Source organism: Oncorhynchus tshawytscha, linkage group LG18, assembly GCF_018296145.1.
Source record: "Oncorhynchus tshawytscha isolate Ot180627B linkage group LG18, Otsh_v2.0, whole genome shotgun sequence".
NCBI lineage: Eukaryota > Metazoa > Chordata > Actinopteri > Salmoniformes > Salmonidae > Oncorhynchus > Oncorhynchus tshawytscha.
The window spans coordinates 17,323,370-17,343,144 of record NC_056446.1 but is presented as its reverse complement, the minus strand read 5'-3'; the positions used below and the strand labels follow the sequence as shown (position 1 = coordinate 17,343,144).

At 41.2% G+C, this 19,775-nt stretch overlaps 1 protein-coding gene across 1 annotated transcript in view; it reads left to right on the top strand.

The window, feature by feature from the left end:
- The first annotated feature begins 216 nt into the window (after positions 1 to 216).
- LOC112217339 (exostosin-1) overlaps positions 217 to 19,775 on the top strand; it is a 253,348-nt gene continuing 233,789 nt past the window's right edge. The window contains exons 1-2 of the mRNA XM_042300719.1: positions 217 to 1,481; positions 2,535 to 3,628. Coding sequence (XP_042156653.1) covers positions 2,661 to 3,628 — 968 coding nt within the window. The 5' untranslated portion in view covers positions 217 to 1,481; positions 2,535 to 2,660. The remainder of the gene's footprint in view (positions 1,482 to 2,534; positions 3,629 to 19,775) is intronic.

Genomic DNA, 19,775 nt, shown 5'->3' with positions numbered 1-19,775 from the left:
CCCTAAATAGTTCATATGGGCGACTGATACAAAAAAGGGCTCTGGGCACGTCATGAGTAGACTACCATACACCACCAACTTCTGATAGCATGCTTTCTTATCGAATAGCTATAGTTGCTGCCAACGCCTCTTGAAATGATCGACGCTTCCACCATCCATTTCCATTGCTCACCGCGCATCCTCTACCAATAACCGCGGTCGGAGGCGCAGCCTCTCGTTGTGGGAGGTTCATCGCATGGTCCTCAGCTCTGAATGAGAGTGGAGGGGGATGCAGAAGGATTCGTAAACTCCACAGGACCCGTGGAATATGTAGAATGAGCCCCTATCTGCGAACTGTGGTTGTATTCGTAGTGGTTCACAGCCCGGTGAATGAAAGACGGAGAGATTGCAGCTTGATGCACTACATTACTTTGGAGTAGATTTGACGCGTGATCGTTGCAAGATTCTGTGCTGGACTGCCGACTGTTGAGGCGCGTGTCGTTCAGGTGACACACACACACCGTTAACTTTACGGACTGTGTATCATTTATCTACTATGTAATCGGGAGCAAGTGGATGTAGTATACATGGGATCCCTAAAATGACGATCATGTGGATTTATTGAACTGTCACTCAATTCTTTTTGCGTGCATTTATAGAGATTGAGAAAATAACCCCTGAAATAAATCTCAGTAGAAATTCGTGCACGGTGTGCATGTGCGCTTTGTGGATCTGACTCAGTTGGATAGACATAATCATGGACTGTCATCAGACGAAGAATGTGCCAATGCATTGTATGATCCACAATCGTAGCGATTGGAATTGACATAGCCAGTCTACGCCGGGCGGAGAAGTATGGAGAGACAGGTCTAGATTCACTGGTTCGGATTCACGCGTTAAGAGCGCACTTTGGAAACTAAGTGTTTTGCTCGGAAACTTTTATACCGGAGTCCGACGCACACAAAGATGACAGCAAACCGTTGTAAACACCACTATAAAATTGCATGAATACAGAAAATATAGGTTTCTAAGTAAATCAAATGGGGGGGGGGGGTTGCTTATGGAAATATACTCGATCAATTGCTTATGATAAAAACAATACATTTTAGCGGTAAATGGAATGAGCATGGAATGAGTCTCCCGTATGGGAAGGTGACCTTTATCGTAAGTGGTGACATGTTTGTCAAGAACTGCGACTCAGAGGCCCCTGAGAATGAAAGAACAATATTTAGCAAGATTTCTCTGGGATATGATGTAAAAGTACCACATTCTACTTTCTAGGTAAGGAAAAAAAGTGACCCTGCATCGGATGGCTTCCAATGGCTCTCCAACTTCTTTGGCTTTTATCCACACGAATAATAATTTTTGTTAGTTAAGTGGCCCCAAAGCTATTCGGATAATTTAGGATGCTGTGTTTACATCGTGTTCATCCGGGTGAGAGGGCATCAATCAACGCTGGAAGCTTCGAAAATCAACAGTATCGCAGGTGTTTGTTACAAAAGGTAGGGCACATGTTTTCCTTGATACATTACTTAATTCACCAAACATTTGGTTTTGCTTCGAAGTTGAATGAAATTGATGATGAGTGACCTGAAATAATTCATTATTAGACTTTTGTCGAATTGCTTTGGCGTTAGCCTTGTCCCCGCAGGCTAATTGCGCATGGGTGGAAGTGTCTGAACAATATTGCTTTGGTGTAGCACTAGCTACAGATTGTTACATCAGATAATGTGTTATAAGGAAACATTTTTGGTATCCATAACTGGGTGTTACAGGTTTGCCTATACAAAACATTCCCAGAGATTGTTCAACTAACCTGTTATTGGCGATACTATATTCGTTCTTGAGTCGGGCAAACATGTATCTTCTAAAATGTCGTGTGCGTTTTGAATTTAGAAAATGCTCCATTTTTTAATACATTTTTTTTTTTTTTTTGCTCCATGAAGTAATCCGACAATGTGTACACCTCCATTTTGTCTATTTCAAATATCATTGATTGAGACAGGTGGGTCCACCCCAAAGGGCTGCATGTCTCGATGATGGTCACCTGTCTCAGTCAATGAGAGAAGATTTGAAATAGACAAGATGGTGGCGTACACATTGTTGGGACTACTTCATGAGGCAAAACATTTTATTTATTTGAACAGCATTTTCTAAATTCAAACGCACCATCTGCAATTGGACACTGACATTTTTGGCAGAATCGAGAACAAATATATTATCTCAAATACCAGGGTAGTTGAAAAATATGTGGTGAGATTTTGTATAGGCAAACCTTTAATAATGGCCAAAAATGGATACCAAAAATCTTTGTTACACCAGATAATGTGATATGACCAATCTGTAGCTAGTGTGGAGCCATTGATTCTAATCATCAGACAATATGAATATTGATTTGTCTCAAATGTGCTGTAAAACACGAAGCAAACACTGTCAGTGATACCAAATGCAACTATTTTCTCTGCAATCCATCATAATGCTCATCTCTGATTATCTGAAATGGAATCCAGCTATAATGTGATTTTCACGCTTTCTGTTCTATTTTGTGCACACAGTGACTCAGACCAGCAGCATGCTTACCTGTGGATAAGAGTGAGCCCCGTGGGTTGAGTGTGGACCCCCACGTCCTCCCTGCTCCTTCTCCTGCCTCGGTTCCCATCACCTTCAGCCCTACTGTCCACATGCAGGCCAAGAAGAGGTACCTGGTCGTGTCTCTAGGGGCCTGTCTTCTTCTGGTTGCCTACCTGTGGGGACTTCAGATTGGGGAGTTCCATCATCAAAACCACCACCAGCACCTCTTCAGAGTCGCCCAGAGCCCCGGCTTCAGCCTGCTCAGACAGCGTTGGCCTGAGTGGACCCACCCGCTCAACACCTACCTGGAGGACGGAGAGCAGGAGGAGGACAGCCCTTTGCTCCACCACCAGCACACCTCTCCCAGGGAGAGGCGGGAGATCCGCAACAACATCTACAAGAGCAGGAGGTGCCGCATGGACACATGCTTCGACTTCAGCCGCTGCCAGAGGGGGTTCAAGGTGTACGTCTACCCCCTGCTGAAGGGGGAGACGGTGTCTGAGAGCTACCAGAAGATCCTGACAGCTGTCGAGGATTCCCGCTTCCACACCACAGACGTCAACGAGGCCTGTCTGTATGTGCTGGGCATTGACACTCTGGACCGGGACCAGCTGTCCAGCCAGTACATTCACAATGTCAAGGCTAAAGTACAGAGCCTTCCAACGTGGAATGACGGGAGGAACCACCTAATTTTCAACCTCTACTCTGGCACCTGGCCATATTACACAGAGGAGCTGGGCTTTGATATTGGCCAGGCCATTTTGGCCAAAGCCAGCATTGATATGGATCATTTTAGGCCACACTTTGATGTGTCCATTCCTTTGTTTTCAAAAGACCATTCCCAAAAAGGAGGGGACAAGGGATATTTGACACTCAAAAATGTCCCTCCATCAAGGAAATATTTACTGGTTTTCAAAGGGAAGAGGTATCTGACTGGTATCGGTTCAGAAACCAGAAATGCTTTATATCATATTCACAATGGGGAAGATATCATTCTATTGACCACCTGCAAGCATGGGAAGGACTGGGAAAAGCATAAGGATGCAAGATGTGACCGGGACAATGAAGAATACTCAAAGTAAGTTCCCCTCTTGTATGTCCTTTCGCTGGTTCAGGGTCTGTTGGTGCTAACCACTGAAAGTGAGTCAAGTATTTCCCAATGGCATGTTTCTCACTCTACAGCACAGGATGTAGACCGACAGTCTGACACAACATATCAAGAGGTTAATCCCTATTTCTGGATGACACATTCCTAGCACTGTGGATATTATCAAACTACAGTTGCTCATCCATGTTAGTTGGATTATCCTGACATGTTGTTTTTCCTCTCAATGTTTGCATCCAGTTTTACTTTCATATCTTGCTACAGTTTACATTATCTATCTACCAATATTTTTAATCAGGTTTGTTTGTTATGGGTTGGGTGTGATGCTCTGCCTGTTTAAAAAAACTTTAGAATAACCATGAGAGTACTGCTAGTCTGCTATAGAGTCAAACTATATTATTTTACTCTGCAGCCTGCAGCCTGTTGCACAGTGCAACACACTTGAGAGATCTGTGTACAAATAAAACCTTGCTGCATAACAACTCAGCATCAACAGCTGACAAATGAAAGGAGTTTGTAAGTAGTTGAGCAAAACGTTATGGGCCGGGTAGTGGAGTTCAGGATGACAGGGAGGTACAGTACCAGTCAAAAGTTTAGACACACCTACTTGTTCAAGGGTTTTTCTTTATTTTTTACTATTTTCTAGATTGTAGAATAGTAGCGAAGACATCAAAACTATGAAATAACGCATATGGAATCATGTAGTAATCAAAAAGGTGTTAAACAAATCAAAATAGGTTTTATATTTGACATTCTTCAAAGTAGCCACCCTTAGCCTTGACAGCTTTGCACACTCTTGGCATTCTCTCAAGCAGCTTCACGAGGTAGTCATCTGGAATGCATTTGAATTAATGCATTTGAATTAACAGGTGTGCCTTGTTAATTTGTGGCATTTCTTTCCTTAATGCGTTTGAGCCAATCAGTTGTGACAAGATAGAGGTGGTATACAGAAGATAGCCCTATTTGGTAAAAGACCAAGTCCATATTATGGCAAGAACATCACAAATAAGCAAAGAGAAACAAGGGCCCTTCATTACTTTAAGACATTAAGGTCAGTCAATCTTTAACATTTCAAGAACTTTGAAAGTTTCTTCAAGTGCACATGCAAAAACCATCAAGCGCTATGATGAAACTGGCTCTCATGAGGACCGCCACAGGAAAGGAAGACCCAGGCTTACCTCTGCTGCAGAGGATAAGTTCATTAGAGTTACCAGCCTCAGAAATTGTAGCCCAAATAAATGCGTCAGAGTTCAAGTAACAGACACATCTCGACATCAACTGTTCAGAGGAGACTGCGTGAATCAGGCTTTCATGGTCGAATTGCTGCAAAGAAACCATTACTAAAGGATACCAATAAGAAGACTTGCTTGGGCCAAGAAACATGAGCAATGGACAGTAGACCGGTGGAAATCTGTCCTTTGGTCTGATGAGTCCAAATTTGCTATTTTTGGTTCCATCTGCTGTGTCTTTGTGAGATGCAGAGTAGGTGAACGGATGATCTCCACATGTGTAGTTCCCACCGTGAAGCATGGAGGTGGTGTGGGGGTGCTTTGATGGTGACACTGTCAGTGATTTATTTATTTTTTTAGTTCAAGACACACTTAACCAGCATGGCTACCACAGCATTCTTCAGCGATACGCCATCCCATCTGCTTAGTGGGACTATCATTTGTTTTTCAACAGGACATTGACCCAACACACCTCCAGGCTGTGTAAGGGCTATTTGACCAAGAAGGAGAGGCCTGCATCAGATGACCTGGCCTCCAAAATCACCCGACCTCAACCCAATTGAGATGGTTTGGGATGAGTTGGACCTCAGAGTGAAGGAAAAGAGAGTGGTTGAGAGAATGCCAAGAATGTGCAAAGCTGTCATCAAAGCATTCAATCACTATTTGATGGCATGCTTTTTGACTTAAGTAGCTTTTCATACATGTTTTCCAATGGAAGAAGTAGTCAGAAAGTGACGTTTTGGATCTGAATGCCAAAACATTTAGGAGATAAAGGTGACGTTTTGCATACCATAAGACATCCATGTCTTTATCACTGGAAAAGATCAACGGTTGAGTTCATCATTTAAAAGCTTACGTACAGTGTTGTCAAACTATATATATTTTTTTATCGGCATGTATCTAAAAACATGTTTAACCTTTTTTATCATACTCTCATATGTTGTAGCTTAGACCGTGTTTCAACATCATCTGACGTTTTTGTTTTGTGCCCGCCATCAGTTTAGATACAACATGCTCTTGAATATAGGGTGGGTGTCATTTCGATCATGGAAATAATTTATGGAATGGACCTATCCATTTAGAGCCCTGCAATTTAGCTGGTACACCATTTGAAATTTGTGTTGTGTTGAAACTTCTAATTGCCACCACAAAGACGAGCCTCAAATGTCAACTTGAATGGTAATGCATATTCTATTTATATTTCAATAGGTTTCCTATGGAGGATTGACAGTATCATTTAAAACAACAGATATTCCCATTCAAGTCAACATGATCTAATGTGTGGACATCCAACCATCTTTGTGGTACCATTTGAAAGTTGAAATTTAAATTTTATTCCCATTTGTAGAACATTTATCAGCCAGAACATGACACCCACCCTGTATTCAAGCGCATGTTGACTTAACCGACGGCGGACACAACACAAAAACCTTAAATTATGTGAAATACGGTCTAAACTACAACATATGCAAATATGGAAAAAAAACAAGTATATGTGTTTTAAGATGATTGACATTAAAGGTTGAAATATGACAGTTTTTATTTCAAACATTATTTTAAAGAAATTATACAATCGTTTGACAACACTGTAAGCTTTTAAATGATATCAAGCTCAACCGTTTATCTTTTCCAGTGATGAAAACAACATGCATGTCTAAAGGCATGGTGGAGTTTTCAAAATGGCTGAATTTTAAGCACCTTTTATCTCTGGAATGTTTTGGCATTCAGGTCCAAAAAGTACATTTCTGAGCTCTCCTTCAGTGGGCAAATATGTACGGACGGTTTCATTCAAATCACCAGGGGTGCTGTCAAGAAGCTATTAAAATTCCCAAAACGAAATGTACGTAATCTCATCCGGAACCATGTGACTGTTTAAACTTGCCTCATTTAACCTGGAATGACATGGGAAGCACTGACTCCCATTGTATCAGGCTCTCCTGATTTTGTTTTGTACGGCTGGGTTTCCCCCCGCTTGCCATTGTTGCAGGACGGGCATGTGTGTGCAGTGAAGACAATGTCATCACTGGTAATGCTCAGTCTTACGTACGTTTTTAACTTACTTTCCAGCCCTCACTGTTATTTCACTGCCTGGCTCGCCCTCATTGGTTGTTAGTATGAATGAATGTCCCACAGGTGTTTTTTAGAATGGTCAGATAGTTGAAGTGTGGAACACTTCCTGTTAGATCTTTTAAGGGGGGGTTATTACAGTTCAGACTCTGTGCCAAATCATATCACAAACCTTTGTTTGATTTTGACAGCTGAGCTCATCTGGAAATTGGTAATATTAAACATCAGATTGCCTCCATCTTAAAAATATCTTCAAGCTCACAAAGAGAGAGATTGAATAGCACTGTTTGAAGAGAAACAGATGTGGCCTACAGTAGAAATCCAAAAGAGTGATAACCAAAGATGTCCAATAACACTCTGACAGTTACAAAACATTCCACAATATGTTGTATATCAATACAGATACAATGTGGGCAAAACAAGGTACCCACTTGAAAATACTCAGTGTGAATCAAATTGAAGGGGATTTCAAAGCCTCAGTCAGAAGAGTCAATAATTGGCTTTCAATTGAATTAAACCAAGGCTGAGGGATCGAGGAAGATCCCACCCCGTGCTGGGCAGCCATGGATTGAAGTCAGATGATTTCACTATACTGCGATAACATCCCCAAGAACCCCACACGACAGGCCCACGTGTCTCAGTCACAGTTTAGCCATGAGGACACAACGTTCCTATTTAACATGGAAGATTTACATCATGACACTTATTTCATTATCAAAATGGTGTGGAAGAAGTCATCAAAGCTTGTGTGTCTCAAAAGCCAGTCAGATTTATTTGTCTGGTCCTTGTTCTTTTCAGCCTTAGGCTAGAGAGACCCTGCTGATAAGATGTATAGATAGGCTCTAAATTAGTTTCTCACTGTTGGGTGCTTTCTGCAGATCCATCACCAGCCATGAAAGTAACGGTCCTCCGACAGTGTTTTAATTATACACTACAATTTAACATGTTGTTCCCCAGCCTTGCTAGCAGTGAAAAGGTCTAGACTAGTTCCTGCTATTACTGTAAATACATGTTACATGACAAACCTGTTTGAATGGATTGTAAAAGAGGCCTTGGAAAGACAAAAAACATATAAACACAATTGGGAACGTTAAGAAAAAAAGCCATAAATGAAAATCAAAAAAATCTTTTAAAAAAATTGAAAGATGTGCATCTTTCAATTTATTTGCCACGGACATAAAGCGCTCTGCACGTCATCGTCGGTGGAAAAAGGGCAGAGTATGGCAAGCGACAGCAGCGAAGTCCTGTATTCCAAAACTTTGAGAAGTTAAATGAGAAGGTGGTGAAATGTAAACTTTGCGAGGTGAAATTGAGGTACAGTAATGGTAGTACAGGTGCAATGCTTAACCATCGGAAACTGATGCACCGTGAGACCCAAACTGTTTCTGGCAGCAACAACAGACAGATGGCTTTTTCACAAAAGAAGTGCGATAAGGGACAGAGTTTTAGAAAAATCGTATCGCTCATTCCAGAACCGTAGTCAATGGTTGAGCATGTCGTCTTCAATGGCATGTCTAGAACCAGACTACAACGTGCCATGTCAGAAAACTGTGATGGCCCGGGTGACAATTGTACAATGATTTCTTTGCAAGTACAAAGCGCGATCTCTTAAATAAAAACATACACGGCGTTAACATCAGGTTGTTGGACATCTATGAACATGCTGTCATACATCACTGCAGCGAGCCGTCATATTGATGAGAAGTGGGACATAAAGTCCCATGTACTGACCTCTGAAAACATGGAGTGGCACCTAGCAGAGTGGGTGGGGGACAGCAGTAATTTGAGCGCCATTGTCCGGGAAGATAGAACTTCATTGCCCACTAGCGGTCCTATGCAGTAGGTCACAGTAGGACCATATTTAGCATTGTGAATTCACGTGAATTATATGAATTTTCTTAGTTTTAACAGGAAACCAATGATTTAAAAAAAGCAGTTTAAACATTAAGCCATTTAAAAAAAATGTATTTGTCATGTCCCTATTTCCAACTATATTTCATGCTGTTGAACTAACATCTCAGTTTCATATAGCAGAACAATTGTGGCCTAGTTTTGTCTGAGGTCCAGTTCTAACCAGATTGCAGAGGTGTACTAGATGTGCAGTGATTAACTTTCTGTCTGGTTTATCCTCAGAAAGGCAACTAAAAGACCAAGCAGGGATGCTCAATTCCCTTTCATAACGAGATTTCATTTTTCGAACTGGAGTCGATGCCTGCACTAAAATTGGCTTACATTCAATGGACAACTGCAGACTGCACATTCAGTGCTCTATATTTTTGTTTTGTGCATATATCTGACACAGTAAATCTTATTATTTTTAGCTAAAGATGCAGATCTTTGAGACGTAAGTTGACAGCTGAAAGAAAAGCTGAGAATCTTCTATTCTGCAGAAATAGACTCATCAACATTTTGGGCGTTAGGAATACAGTGCCTTCAGAAAGTATTCACAGCCCTTGACTTTTTCCACATTTGTTGTTACAGCCTCAATTTAAAATGGATTACATTGAGAATGTGTGTCACTGGCCTGCACACAATACCCAATAATGTCAATTATCTGTAAGGTCCCTCGGCAGCAAGCATTGAATTTCAAACACCGATTCAACCACAAAGACCAGGGAGGTTTTCCAATGCTTCTCAAAGAAGGGTGCCTATTGGTGCAGACATTGAATATCCCTTTAAGCATGGTGAAGTTATTAATGACACTTTGGATGGGGTATCAATACACCCAGTTACTACAAAAGATACAGGCGTCTTTCCTAACTCAGCTGCCAGAGAGGAAGGAAACTGCTCAGGGATTTCACCATGAGGCCAAAGGTGACATTTAAAACAGTTTAATGAGCATTTGTGTTTAATGCCTATGATGGGAGAAACCTGAGGATGGATCATCAACATTGTAGTTACTCCACAATACTAGCCTAATTGAAAGAGTGAAAGGAAGGAAACCTGTACAGAATAAAAAATATTCCAAACATGCATCCTGTTTGCATCAAGGCACTAAAGTAATACTGTAAAACATGTTGCAAAGCAATTCTCAGTTTTTGTCCTGAATACAAAGTGTTATGTTTGGGGAAAATGTAATACAGCACATTACTGAGTACCACTCTCCATATTTTCAAGCTATGGGTATGCTTTCATGTTGTGGATATGCTTGTAATCGTTAAGGACTGGGGAGTTTATTAGGACAAAAAAAAACGGAATAGAGCTAAGCACAGTCAAAATTCTAGAAGAACCTGGTTCAGTCGGCTTTCCAACAGACACTGGGACCTTTCAGCAGCACAATAACCTAAAACACAAGGAACAAATCTACACTGGAGTTGTTTACCAAATAGACAGTGAATGTTCCTGAGTGGCCAAGTTACAGTTTTCACTTAAAACGTCTGGAAAGTATATTGTTGTCTAGCAATGATCAACAATCAATTTGAGATTGAAGAATGTTGAAATTAATAATGGGCAAATATTGTACTATCCAGGTGTGCAAAGCTCTTAGACTTACCCAGAAAGTCTCACAGCTGTAATCGCTGCCAAATGTGATTTTAACATGTATTAACTCAGGTGTGTGAATCCTTAAAAAAAATAAAAAATGTATTCAAAAAAATGTGCAAAAATGTCTAAAGGCATGTTTTCACTTCATTATGGGGTATTGTGTAGATGGGTGAGATTTTATTAAATATACATTTAAAAAGAAAAATAAACATTTTGAGTTCACGCTGTAACACAACAAAATGTGGCATAAGTCAGTGAGTGCAGGACTGAGTGTAGCACAGTGCACTCTACTATACAGTAAAGCACAGTGAGTAGAGTACAGTGTATAGTACTGTACTGAACTATACTTGAATTTACTTTACTGAACTCTACTCTGTTCTGCTGTACTGTGCTCTACTGTGCTGTGCTGTGATGTCAACTCATGAAACATGAGGAGAATGACATTCATATCCATAATTATGCATTTCTGTGTAGAACAGATCAGGGACCCATGATGTAATTTCATTACCGTAATTTCTTACTGTAGTTCAATAAACAAAATAGATTTTTTTTTTCAAACTCAAGGTGTCATGTCATAGCTGACACCCTGTTCTTTCTGCAGAGATCTTTGAATCCTAATTCGGAACGCATCTTTAAAGGGAAACTTCTCAATTTTTCAACTTCATATGAATCATCTCCAGCACCACATCAACATATGTGAAAATTGTTCGTTTATGTTTTGTAGTAAAAAAAGATAGAGAAAGATGAGTGTTTCCGATGACATCACTGGTGTACAGCATGCTATTTTGAGTAGGTACTGCTTACTAATTGGTTGATGTCATTGGAAACACTTATGATTCTTAATCTTTTTTACTACAGGACATATACATGTGCCATTTTCACATGTTGGGGTGGTGCTGGAGATTATGAGGTAGAACATTTTGAAATGTCCTTTTTTAAGAGTTTTATGGAAAACGTGGTCGCATAACTTGAGGGATATTTTACTGTAGTTCTGTTATCAAAGTCTGCATCTGGACAGTTCTTCCACTAAATTTGCTTTTGTAAAATGTTCAGTGGAAATTGTTACAAGTAGTCCTTGTGCATAGTTGTATGGTTTGTTAAACATTGAAATTAGTGGTTTTTGTTTGGCATACATTTTAAAGTGAAACTGAGTAAAAGCATAATTACATTATTGTGGAATTGCCCCTTTATCAGTATGTGGGTTCATTACAGGGTCTTTTAAGACAAACTACAAGCTGCAAAGGCTTATTGGCTTAGAAGATGTCCACACTGACTGGGGTACGAATATGATTTGAGAAATTTTGGAAGTGCTTCTTTCAGTGCTTCATGCAAGTCTTATGTACTTAATGAGACTAATATACTGACTCAACACCTTGAAGGTAGCAAGATTATTATTGAGTGATTGACAATCACCTTCTACCTTTTTTTAGTTAGAATATTGGCGGCAAGATCAAGACTTGATCATTTAAAACCAAGGAGAGTATGAAAAGACCTGGATTGCGTTATGCTGTAAAATTAGTAATTGCGTTTTCTGTCAAGTGGATGTGTTGCCATCTCGCCTAACTCCATAATCTCAAAGTATAGTGTAGCAATTTTAACTCGATTTGAAAGTGTTAATATGTGTTTGTTTTCCGTAACTTACGCCTGCCCATACCATAACCCCACCGCCACCATGGGGCACTCTGTTCACAACATTGACATCAGCAAACTGCTCGCCCCCACGACTCCATACATGCTGTCTGCAATCTGCCCAGTACAGTTGAAACCGGGATTCATCCATGAAGAGCACAGAATTCCAGCGTGCCAGTGGCCAAGGTGAGCATTTGCTTACTGATGGCGGTTACGACACCAAACTGCAGTCAGGTCAAGACCCTAGTGATGACGACAAGCACGCAGATGAGCTTCCCTGAGACGATTTCTGACATTTTGTGCAGAATTTCTTTGGTTGTGCAAACCCGCAGTTTCATCAGCTGTCCAGGTGGTGGTCTGACGATCCCACAGGTGAAGCAGCTGGATGTGGAGGTCCTGGGCTGGCCGGTTGGAAGTACTGCCAAATTCTCTAAAACAACGTTGGAGGCAGAGAGAAAATAACATTAAATTCTCTGGGAAAAGCAATGGTGGACATTCCTGCAGTCAGCATGCCAATTGCACGCTCTCTCAACTTGAGACATCTGTTTTCATTGTATTGTATAACAAACTTGCATGTTTTAAAGTGGCCTTTTATTGTCCCCAGCACAAGGAGCACCTATGTATTGAGCATGCTGTTTAATCCGATTCTTGTGACGCCACAACTGTCAGGTGTATGGATTATCTTGGCAAAGGAGAAATGCTAATTTTAACAGGGATGTAAACACATTTGCGCACAACATTTGAGAGAAAAAAAGCTTTTTGTGCTTATTGAACATTTTGGGGATCTTTTTTTATTTCCCCTCGTGAAAAATGGGACCAATACTTTACATGTTGCATTTTTATATTTTTGTTCAGTGTATATAAAGTCTAGCCAACTTGGCTCTATTTGCGTGCTAACAAATTGAACTGTTAGGAATACACCCTCCTCTGTCTCCAACTGTTTGAACAACCCAGCCTTTCAGAATGCGAACGAGTTGCCAATTACTTATATAAATGCGTCTTTTTATGCTCTTGAAAATGTATAAAATGCAAACTACTAGACAGATAGCACATAACAGTCTGTGGCCAAAAAAAGGGTATCGTTAGAGACAAAAAAGGTGTCGTTAAAAAGTTATCCACAACAGTAAAATGTTGTGAATAAAACCTCAAATGAAAATAGTGAGTTGAAAACTGCTTGTACTCAGAGAGGAAGTGATCTTTGTTGTGAGGGGTCTTGATTCTTGCAACAAAGGCATTTGGAACATCGTTCTAAAACATTAATTAGAATTAATCAAATTAATTCGATACTGCATCGCCCAGCCCTAACCTGCATCGCCCAGCCCTAACCTCACCTTACCTTGACTCCAAATAAGCATTAGAGGAATGAGACATGATTCAATCACAGGTTCTTGTTTTTTCTCGCTCTCTCCCATCTGGACAGCCAAGTGCCAGGCTTAAAAAAAAAAATACTTTGTTGTGATTGGTGAATTACTTAGGCAAGTTTGTATAATTAGAGAACTGTCAATACCATATGCTTAATGCAATTCAATGCAAAATAATAACATACTGTAATTCCAATTCTTACTTTTGGCATTCTGAAGCACTATCCAATTAACATTTGCCAACCCTTTAAGTTGATATAAAGCACTATCGAGTGAAATTTTAGAGCCATTTTCTAAATGGAGGGGTACTTTGATCCTACTTCATCAAGGCACACAAATTGGCTCCAACAATTAGTGCATGTATGCTTTCATGTCAAAATAAAGTGGGTCTAAAGAGGCAAAACATCATATGCCACTCACTGCAGTTAAGGTGAGCTGATTACATTTAAGGATCAAGAGGTTTTGACCTGCGAATATGTAAGTGTTTTTTTTGTTGTTTTACTGTCCTTGTGAGGATCAGAATTCCTCACAAGGAGAGTAAAACAACAATTCGGACAAGTGGGGACATTTCGCCGGTTCCCACGAGAAAAAAGGCTATATTAGGCATAGGGGTTAGGGAAAGTAGAATTTTGAATATAAATCGTCTCCACAAGGATCGTAAAACAAATGTGTCAAGTAAAATGTAATTTGCCAAATACAACGGGTGTAGAGCTTACCATGAAGTGTGTGTGTGCACATGCTCGCGCGCTCGGTGTGTGTGTCTCTTTGTTAACGTCAACTGGTGCGTGAGCTCTGATATTAAGAAAGTCTCAAGGTTCTGCTCATCTTTTTTTATTTAACCTTTTATTTAACTAGGCAAGTTGGTTAAGAACAAATTATTATTTACAATTGTGGCCTACCAAAAGGCCTCCTGCGGGGATGGGGGCTGGAGTTAAAAATAAATTAAATAAAAAATATAGTACAAAACACACATTATGACGAGAGACAACACAACACAAATAGAGACCTAAGACAACATCAGCATGATAGCAGCACAAAACATGATACAAACATTATTGGGCACAGACAACAGCAAGAAGGTAGAGACAACAAAATCGTTCTGCTGTCTGACTGTAGCCTAGAGTGCATTCTCTATATTAGCGGGTTAGGGTCGGGTGCCTCAGATTTACACTTATAGTATATTATCACATATAGTTGTGTGGATGGGCTATTAGCAATTGCGACTTGGTGCAGGTGAATAAACGGCTGACCCGCACACCACTAAAAGGCTAGAGTTGCCGCTTTCAAGAAGCGGGACACTAATCTGTACGCTAATAAGAAATCCTACTACGACCTTCGATGAGTCATTATCAAAGCGTCAATACAGGACTAAGATCGAATCCTACTACGTAGGCTCTGACGGTCGTTGGATGTGGCAGGGCTTGATAACTATCATAGATTATTAAGAGGAACCCATCCGCGAGCTGCCCAGTGACGTGAGCCTACCAGACGATCTAAATGCCGCCTTTGCTTGCTTTGAGGCAAGCAACACTGAGTGCCAGCTGTTCTGGGCAACTATATGATCATGCTCTCTGTAGCCAATGTGAGTAACACCTTTTAGGTTAACATTCACAAGTCCGAATTGCCAGATGGTTTACCAGGATGCGTACTCCGAGCATGCACCTACCAGCTGGCAAGTGGCTTCACTGACATTTTCAACCTCTCCCTAACCCTGTCTGTAATACCTACATGTTTCAAGTAGACCATCATAGTCCCTGTGCCCAAGAACGCCAAGGTAACCTATCTAAATGACAATCACACCATAGCATCATGAAATGCTTTAAAAGCCTGGTTATGGCTCATGACCATCATCCCAGACACCCACTCCAATTCACATACCGCCCCAACAGATCTACAGATGATGCGATCTCTCTTGCACTCCACACTGCCCTCTCCCACCTGGACAAGAGAACACCTATGTGAGAATGGTGTTCATTGCCTACAGCTCAGCGTTCTATACCATAGTGCCCTCCAAGCTCATCACTAAGCTAAGGACCATGACACTGTACACCTCCCTTTGCAACTGGTTCCTGGAATTTCTGACGGGCCGCCCTCAGGTGGTGAGGGTAGGCAATAACACACTTATGGGGACCTCTCAGAGCTGTGTGCTTAGTCCCCTCCTGTACTCCGTGTTCACCCACAACTGCGTGCTTGCAACTCCAACACAATCGTTAAGTTTGCTGACAACACGACGGTGGTAGGCCTGATCATCTATGACGATGAGAAGGCCTATAGGGATGTCAGAGACCTGGCAGTGTGGTGCCAGGACAAAAATTATTTTTATTTTAGTAATAATACTGCTAAATAGTTAATCCAAGTAGCTATTTGGTTAATTATTTAACTCTCTGCATTGATGCTTTTGGCCCTGACTTTTTGACTGATGCTACTTTTTTAAATGATTTAACCTGTAGTCTAGTCACTTTATTCTTAAACTCAGAAAAATAAGAAACGTCCTCTCACTGTCAACTGCGTTTTCAGCAAACTTAACATGTGTAAATATTTGTATGAACATAACAAGATTCAACAACTGAGACATAAACTGAACAAGTTCCACAGACATGTGACTAACAGAAATTGAATAATGTGTCCCAAAAGTAACAGTCAGTATCTGGTGTGGCCACCAGCTGCATTAAGTACTGCTGTGCATCTCCTCCTCGTGGACTGTACCAGATTTACCAGTTCTTGCTGTGAGATGTTACCCCACTCTTCCACCAAGGCACCTGCAAGTTCCTGGACATTTCTGGGGGGAATGGCCCTAGCCCTCACCCTCCGATCCAACAGGTCCCAAACCTCTCAATGGGATTGAGATCCGGGCTCTTCGCTGGCCATGGCAGAACACTGACATTCCTGTCTTGCAGGAAATCGCGCACAGAATGAGCAGTATGGCTGGTGGCATTGTCATGCTGGAGGGATATTTCAGGATGAGCCTGCAGGAAGGGTGCCACATGAGGGAGGAGGATGTCTTCCCTGTAATGCATAGCATTGAGATTGCCTGCAATGACAACAAGCTCAGTCCGATGATGCTGTGACACACCGCCCTAGAACATGACAGACCCTCCACCTCCACATCAATCCTGCTCCGGAGTACAGGCCTCAGTGTAATGCTCATTCCTTCGACGATACCCTCGAATCCAACCATCACCCCTGGTGAGACAAAACCGCGACTCGTCAGGGAAAAGCACTTTTTGCCAGTCCTGTCTGGGCCAGTGATGGTGGGTTTGTGCCCATAGGCAACGTTTTTGCCAGTGATATCTGGTGAGGACCTGTCTTACAACAGGCCTACAAGCCCTCAGTCCAGCCTCTCTCAGCCTATTGCGGACAGTCTGAGCACTGATGGAGGGATTGTGTGTTCCTGGTATAACTCATGCAGTTGTTGTTGCCATCCTGTTCCTGTCCCGCAGGTGTGATGTTCGGATGTACCGATCCTGTGCAGGTGTTGTTACACGTGGTCTGCCACTGCGAGGAGGATCAGCTGTCCATCCTGTCTCCCTGTCGAGCCGTCTTAGGCATCTCACAGTACGGACATTGCAATTTATTTCCCTGGCCACATCTGCAGTCCTCATGCTCAGCATGCCTAAGGCACGTTCACACAGATGAGCAGGGACTCTGGGCATCTTTCTTTTGTTGTTGTTCAGAGTCAGCAGAAAGGCCTCTTTAGTGTCCTAAGTTTTCATAGCTGTGACCTTAATTGCCTACCCTCTATACGCTGTTAGTGTCTTAACAACCGTTCCACATGTGCATGTTCATTAATTGTTTATGGTTAATTGAACAAGCATGGGAAACAGTGTTTAAACCCTTTACAATGAGGATCTGTGAAGTTATTTGGGTTTTTACAAATTATCTTTGAAAGACAGTGTCCTGAAAAAGGGACCTTTCTATTTTTGCTGAGTTTATATACATATCTATCTCAATTACCTCATACACACATTGACTCCATACTAGAGGTCGACCGATTAATCAGAATGGCCGATTAATTGGGGCCGATGTTATGGAAATCGGTAATTTTGGACTCCAATTTAAAAAAATTAAATTCGTTTTTTTATGACTTTTTATTTAATCTTTATTTAACTAGACAAGTCCGTTAAGAACATTCTTATTTTCAATGACGTCCTAGTAACGGTGGGTTAACTGCCTTGTTCAGGGGCAGAATGACAGATTTTTACCTTGTCAGCTCAGTGATTCAATCTTGCAACCTTACGGTTAACTAGTCCAACGCTCTAACCACCTGCCTCACGAGGAGCCCGCCTGTTATGCGAATGCAGTAGAAGCCAAGGTAAGTTGCTAGCTAGCATTAAACTTAATCAATCATATTCGCTAGTTAACTACACATGGTTGATATTACTAGTTTATCTAGCGTTGCATATAATCGATGCAGTGCGCATTCGCGAAAAAGGACTGTCAATGCGCCAACGTGTACCTAACAATAAACACCAATGCCTTTCTTAAAATCAAGACACAGATGTATATATTTTTAAACCTGCATATATAGCTAAACGAAATCCAGGTTAGCAGGCAATATTAACAAGGTGAAATTGTCAGTTCTCTTGCGTTCATTGCACGCAGAGTAAGGGTATATGCAACAGTTTGGGCCGCCTGGCTCATTGCGAACTAATTTGCCAGAATTCTACGTAATTATGACATAACATTGAAAGGTTGTGCAATATAACAGGAATATTTAGACTGATGGATGCCACCTGTTAGATAAAATACAGAACCATATTTATGACCTAAGGCTCACATTTCTGTGTGTTATTATGTTATGTTTAAGTCTATGATTTGATAGAGCAGTCTGACTGAGCGATGGCAGGCTCATAAGCATTCATTCAAACAGCACTTTTGTGCATTTTGCCAGCAGCTCTGCTGTTTATGACTTCAAGCCTATCAATTCCTGAGATTAGGCTGGTGTAACATTGTGATGTGAAATGGCTAGCTAGTTACCGGGGTGTGCGCTAATAGCGTTTCAAACGTCACTCGCTCTGAGACTCGGAGTAGTTGCTTCGAGGGTGGCTGTTGTCGTTGTGTTTTCGGTTCGAGCCCAGGTAGGAGCAAGGAGAGGTACGGAAGCTATACTGTTACACTGGCAATACTAAAGTGCCTATAAGAACATCCCATAGTCAAAGGTATATGAAATACGAATGGTATATAGAGAAATTGTCCTATAATAACTACAACCTAAAACTTCTTACCTGGGAATATTGAAGACTCATGTTAAAAGGAACCACCAGCTTTCATATGTTCTCATGTTCTGAGCAAGGAACTTAAACGTTAGCTTTCTTACATGACACATATTGCATTTTTACTTTCTTCTCCAACACTTTGTTTTTGCATTTAAACCAAATTGAACATGTTTCATTATTTATTTGAGGCTAAATTGATTTTATTGATCTATTAAGTTAAAATAAGTGTTCATTCATTATTGTTGTAATTGTCATTATTACAAATACATTTTTAGAATTGTCCGATTAATCGGTATCTGCTTTTTTTGTCCTCCAATAATTGGCATCGGCGTTGAAAAATCATAATCGGTCGACCTCTACTCCGTACTGTTATCCAGTGTATAGTGCCAAGTTTTCATTTCTCATTGTGTGTTATTACTTTTCTATTTCTTTATTTTATTTCTCTACATTGGCGGGGAGGGCCCGTAAGTAAGCATTTCACTGTTAGTCTACACCTGTTGTTTTATGACGGATGTGACAAATGCATTTGATTTTATTTGTGCGTGTGAATCAGACTCACCCATACTGGAGTCAGTGTGCAGCTCTGCTCTGTATGCTGGGGGTGGGGGCTACTTCTAGCTCCTCAACAGCTCTCAGTATGGACTAGGTGAGAGCTATACAGAATCACCTGGCTCATTAAAACAACCCTCGAGCGTGTCATACTGGAATTGTTGTACTTAGCAAACCTGTGGAAGTAGTATTCCCTTTGTGTGTCAACATCTCTCCAGAGGCATTAAAAAGGCCTTGTTCTCAGGGGTCCTTGCTGGACCAGGTACAACACAGTAAACCAATGGATGAGATGTGTGAGGAGGACAGGAGGCCAGCAGTCAGTCAGTCGGTCCTGAGAGGCCTTCAGGTGCTGGCAAGGTGAATCTCTATCTATAACCAGCCATGGTTTGAGCACTGAGTAAACATGCCAGCCTCTCCATCTATTACCAAGGCTGCTGGGTCAATCATCTTTACAGCTGCTTTATGAAGAGTGACACCTCAAGGAATAAACTCTGGCTTTATTCCTCCTGTCAATTCAAATTTATCGAACCTATCTAACATTTCATACAAGAGAAACCAAACAGCCCTTGCCTTATTTTCCCCTGAA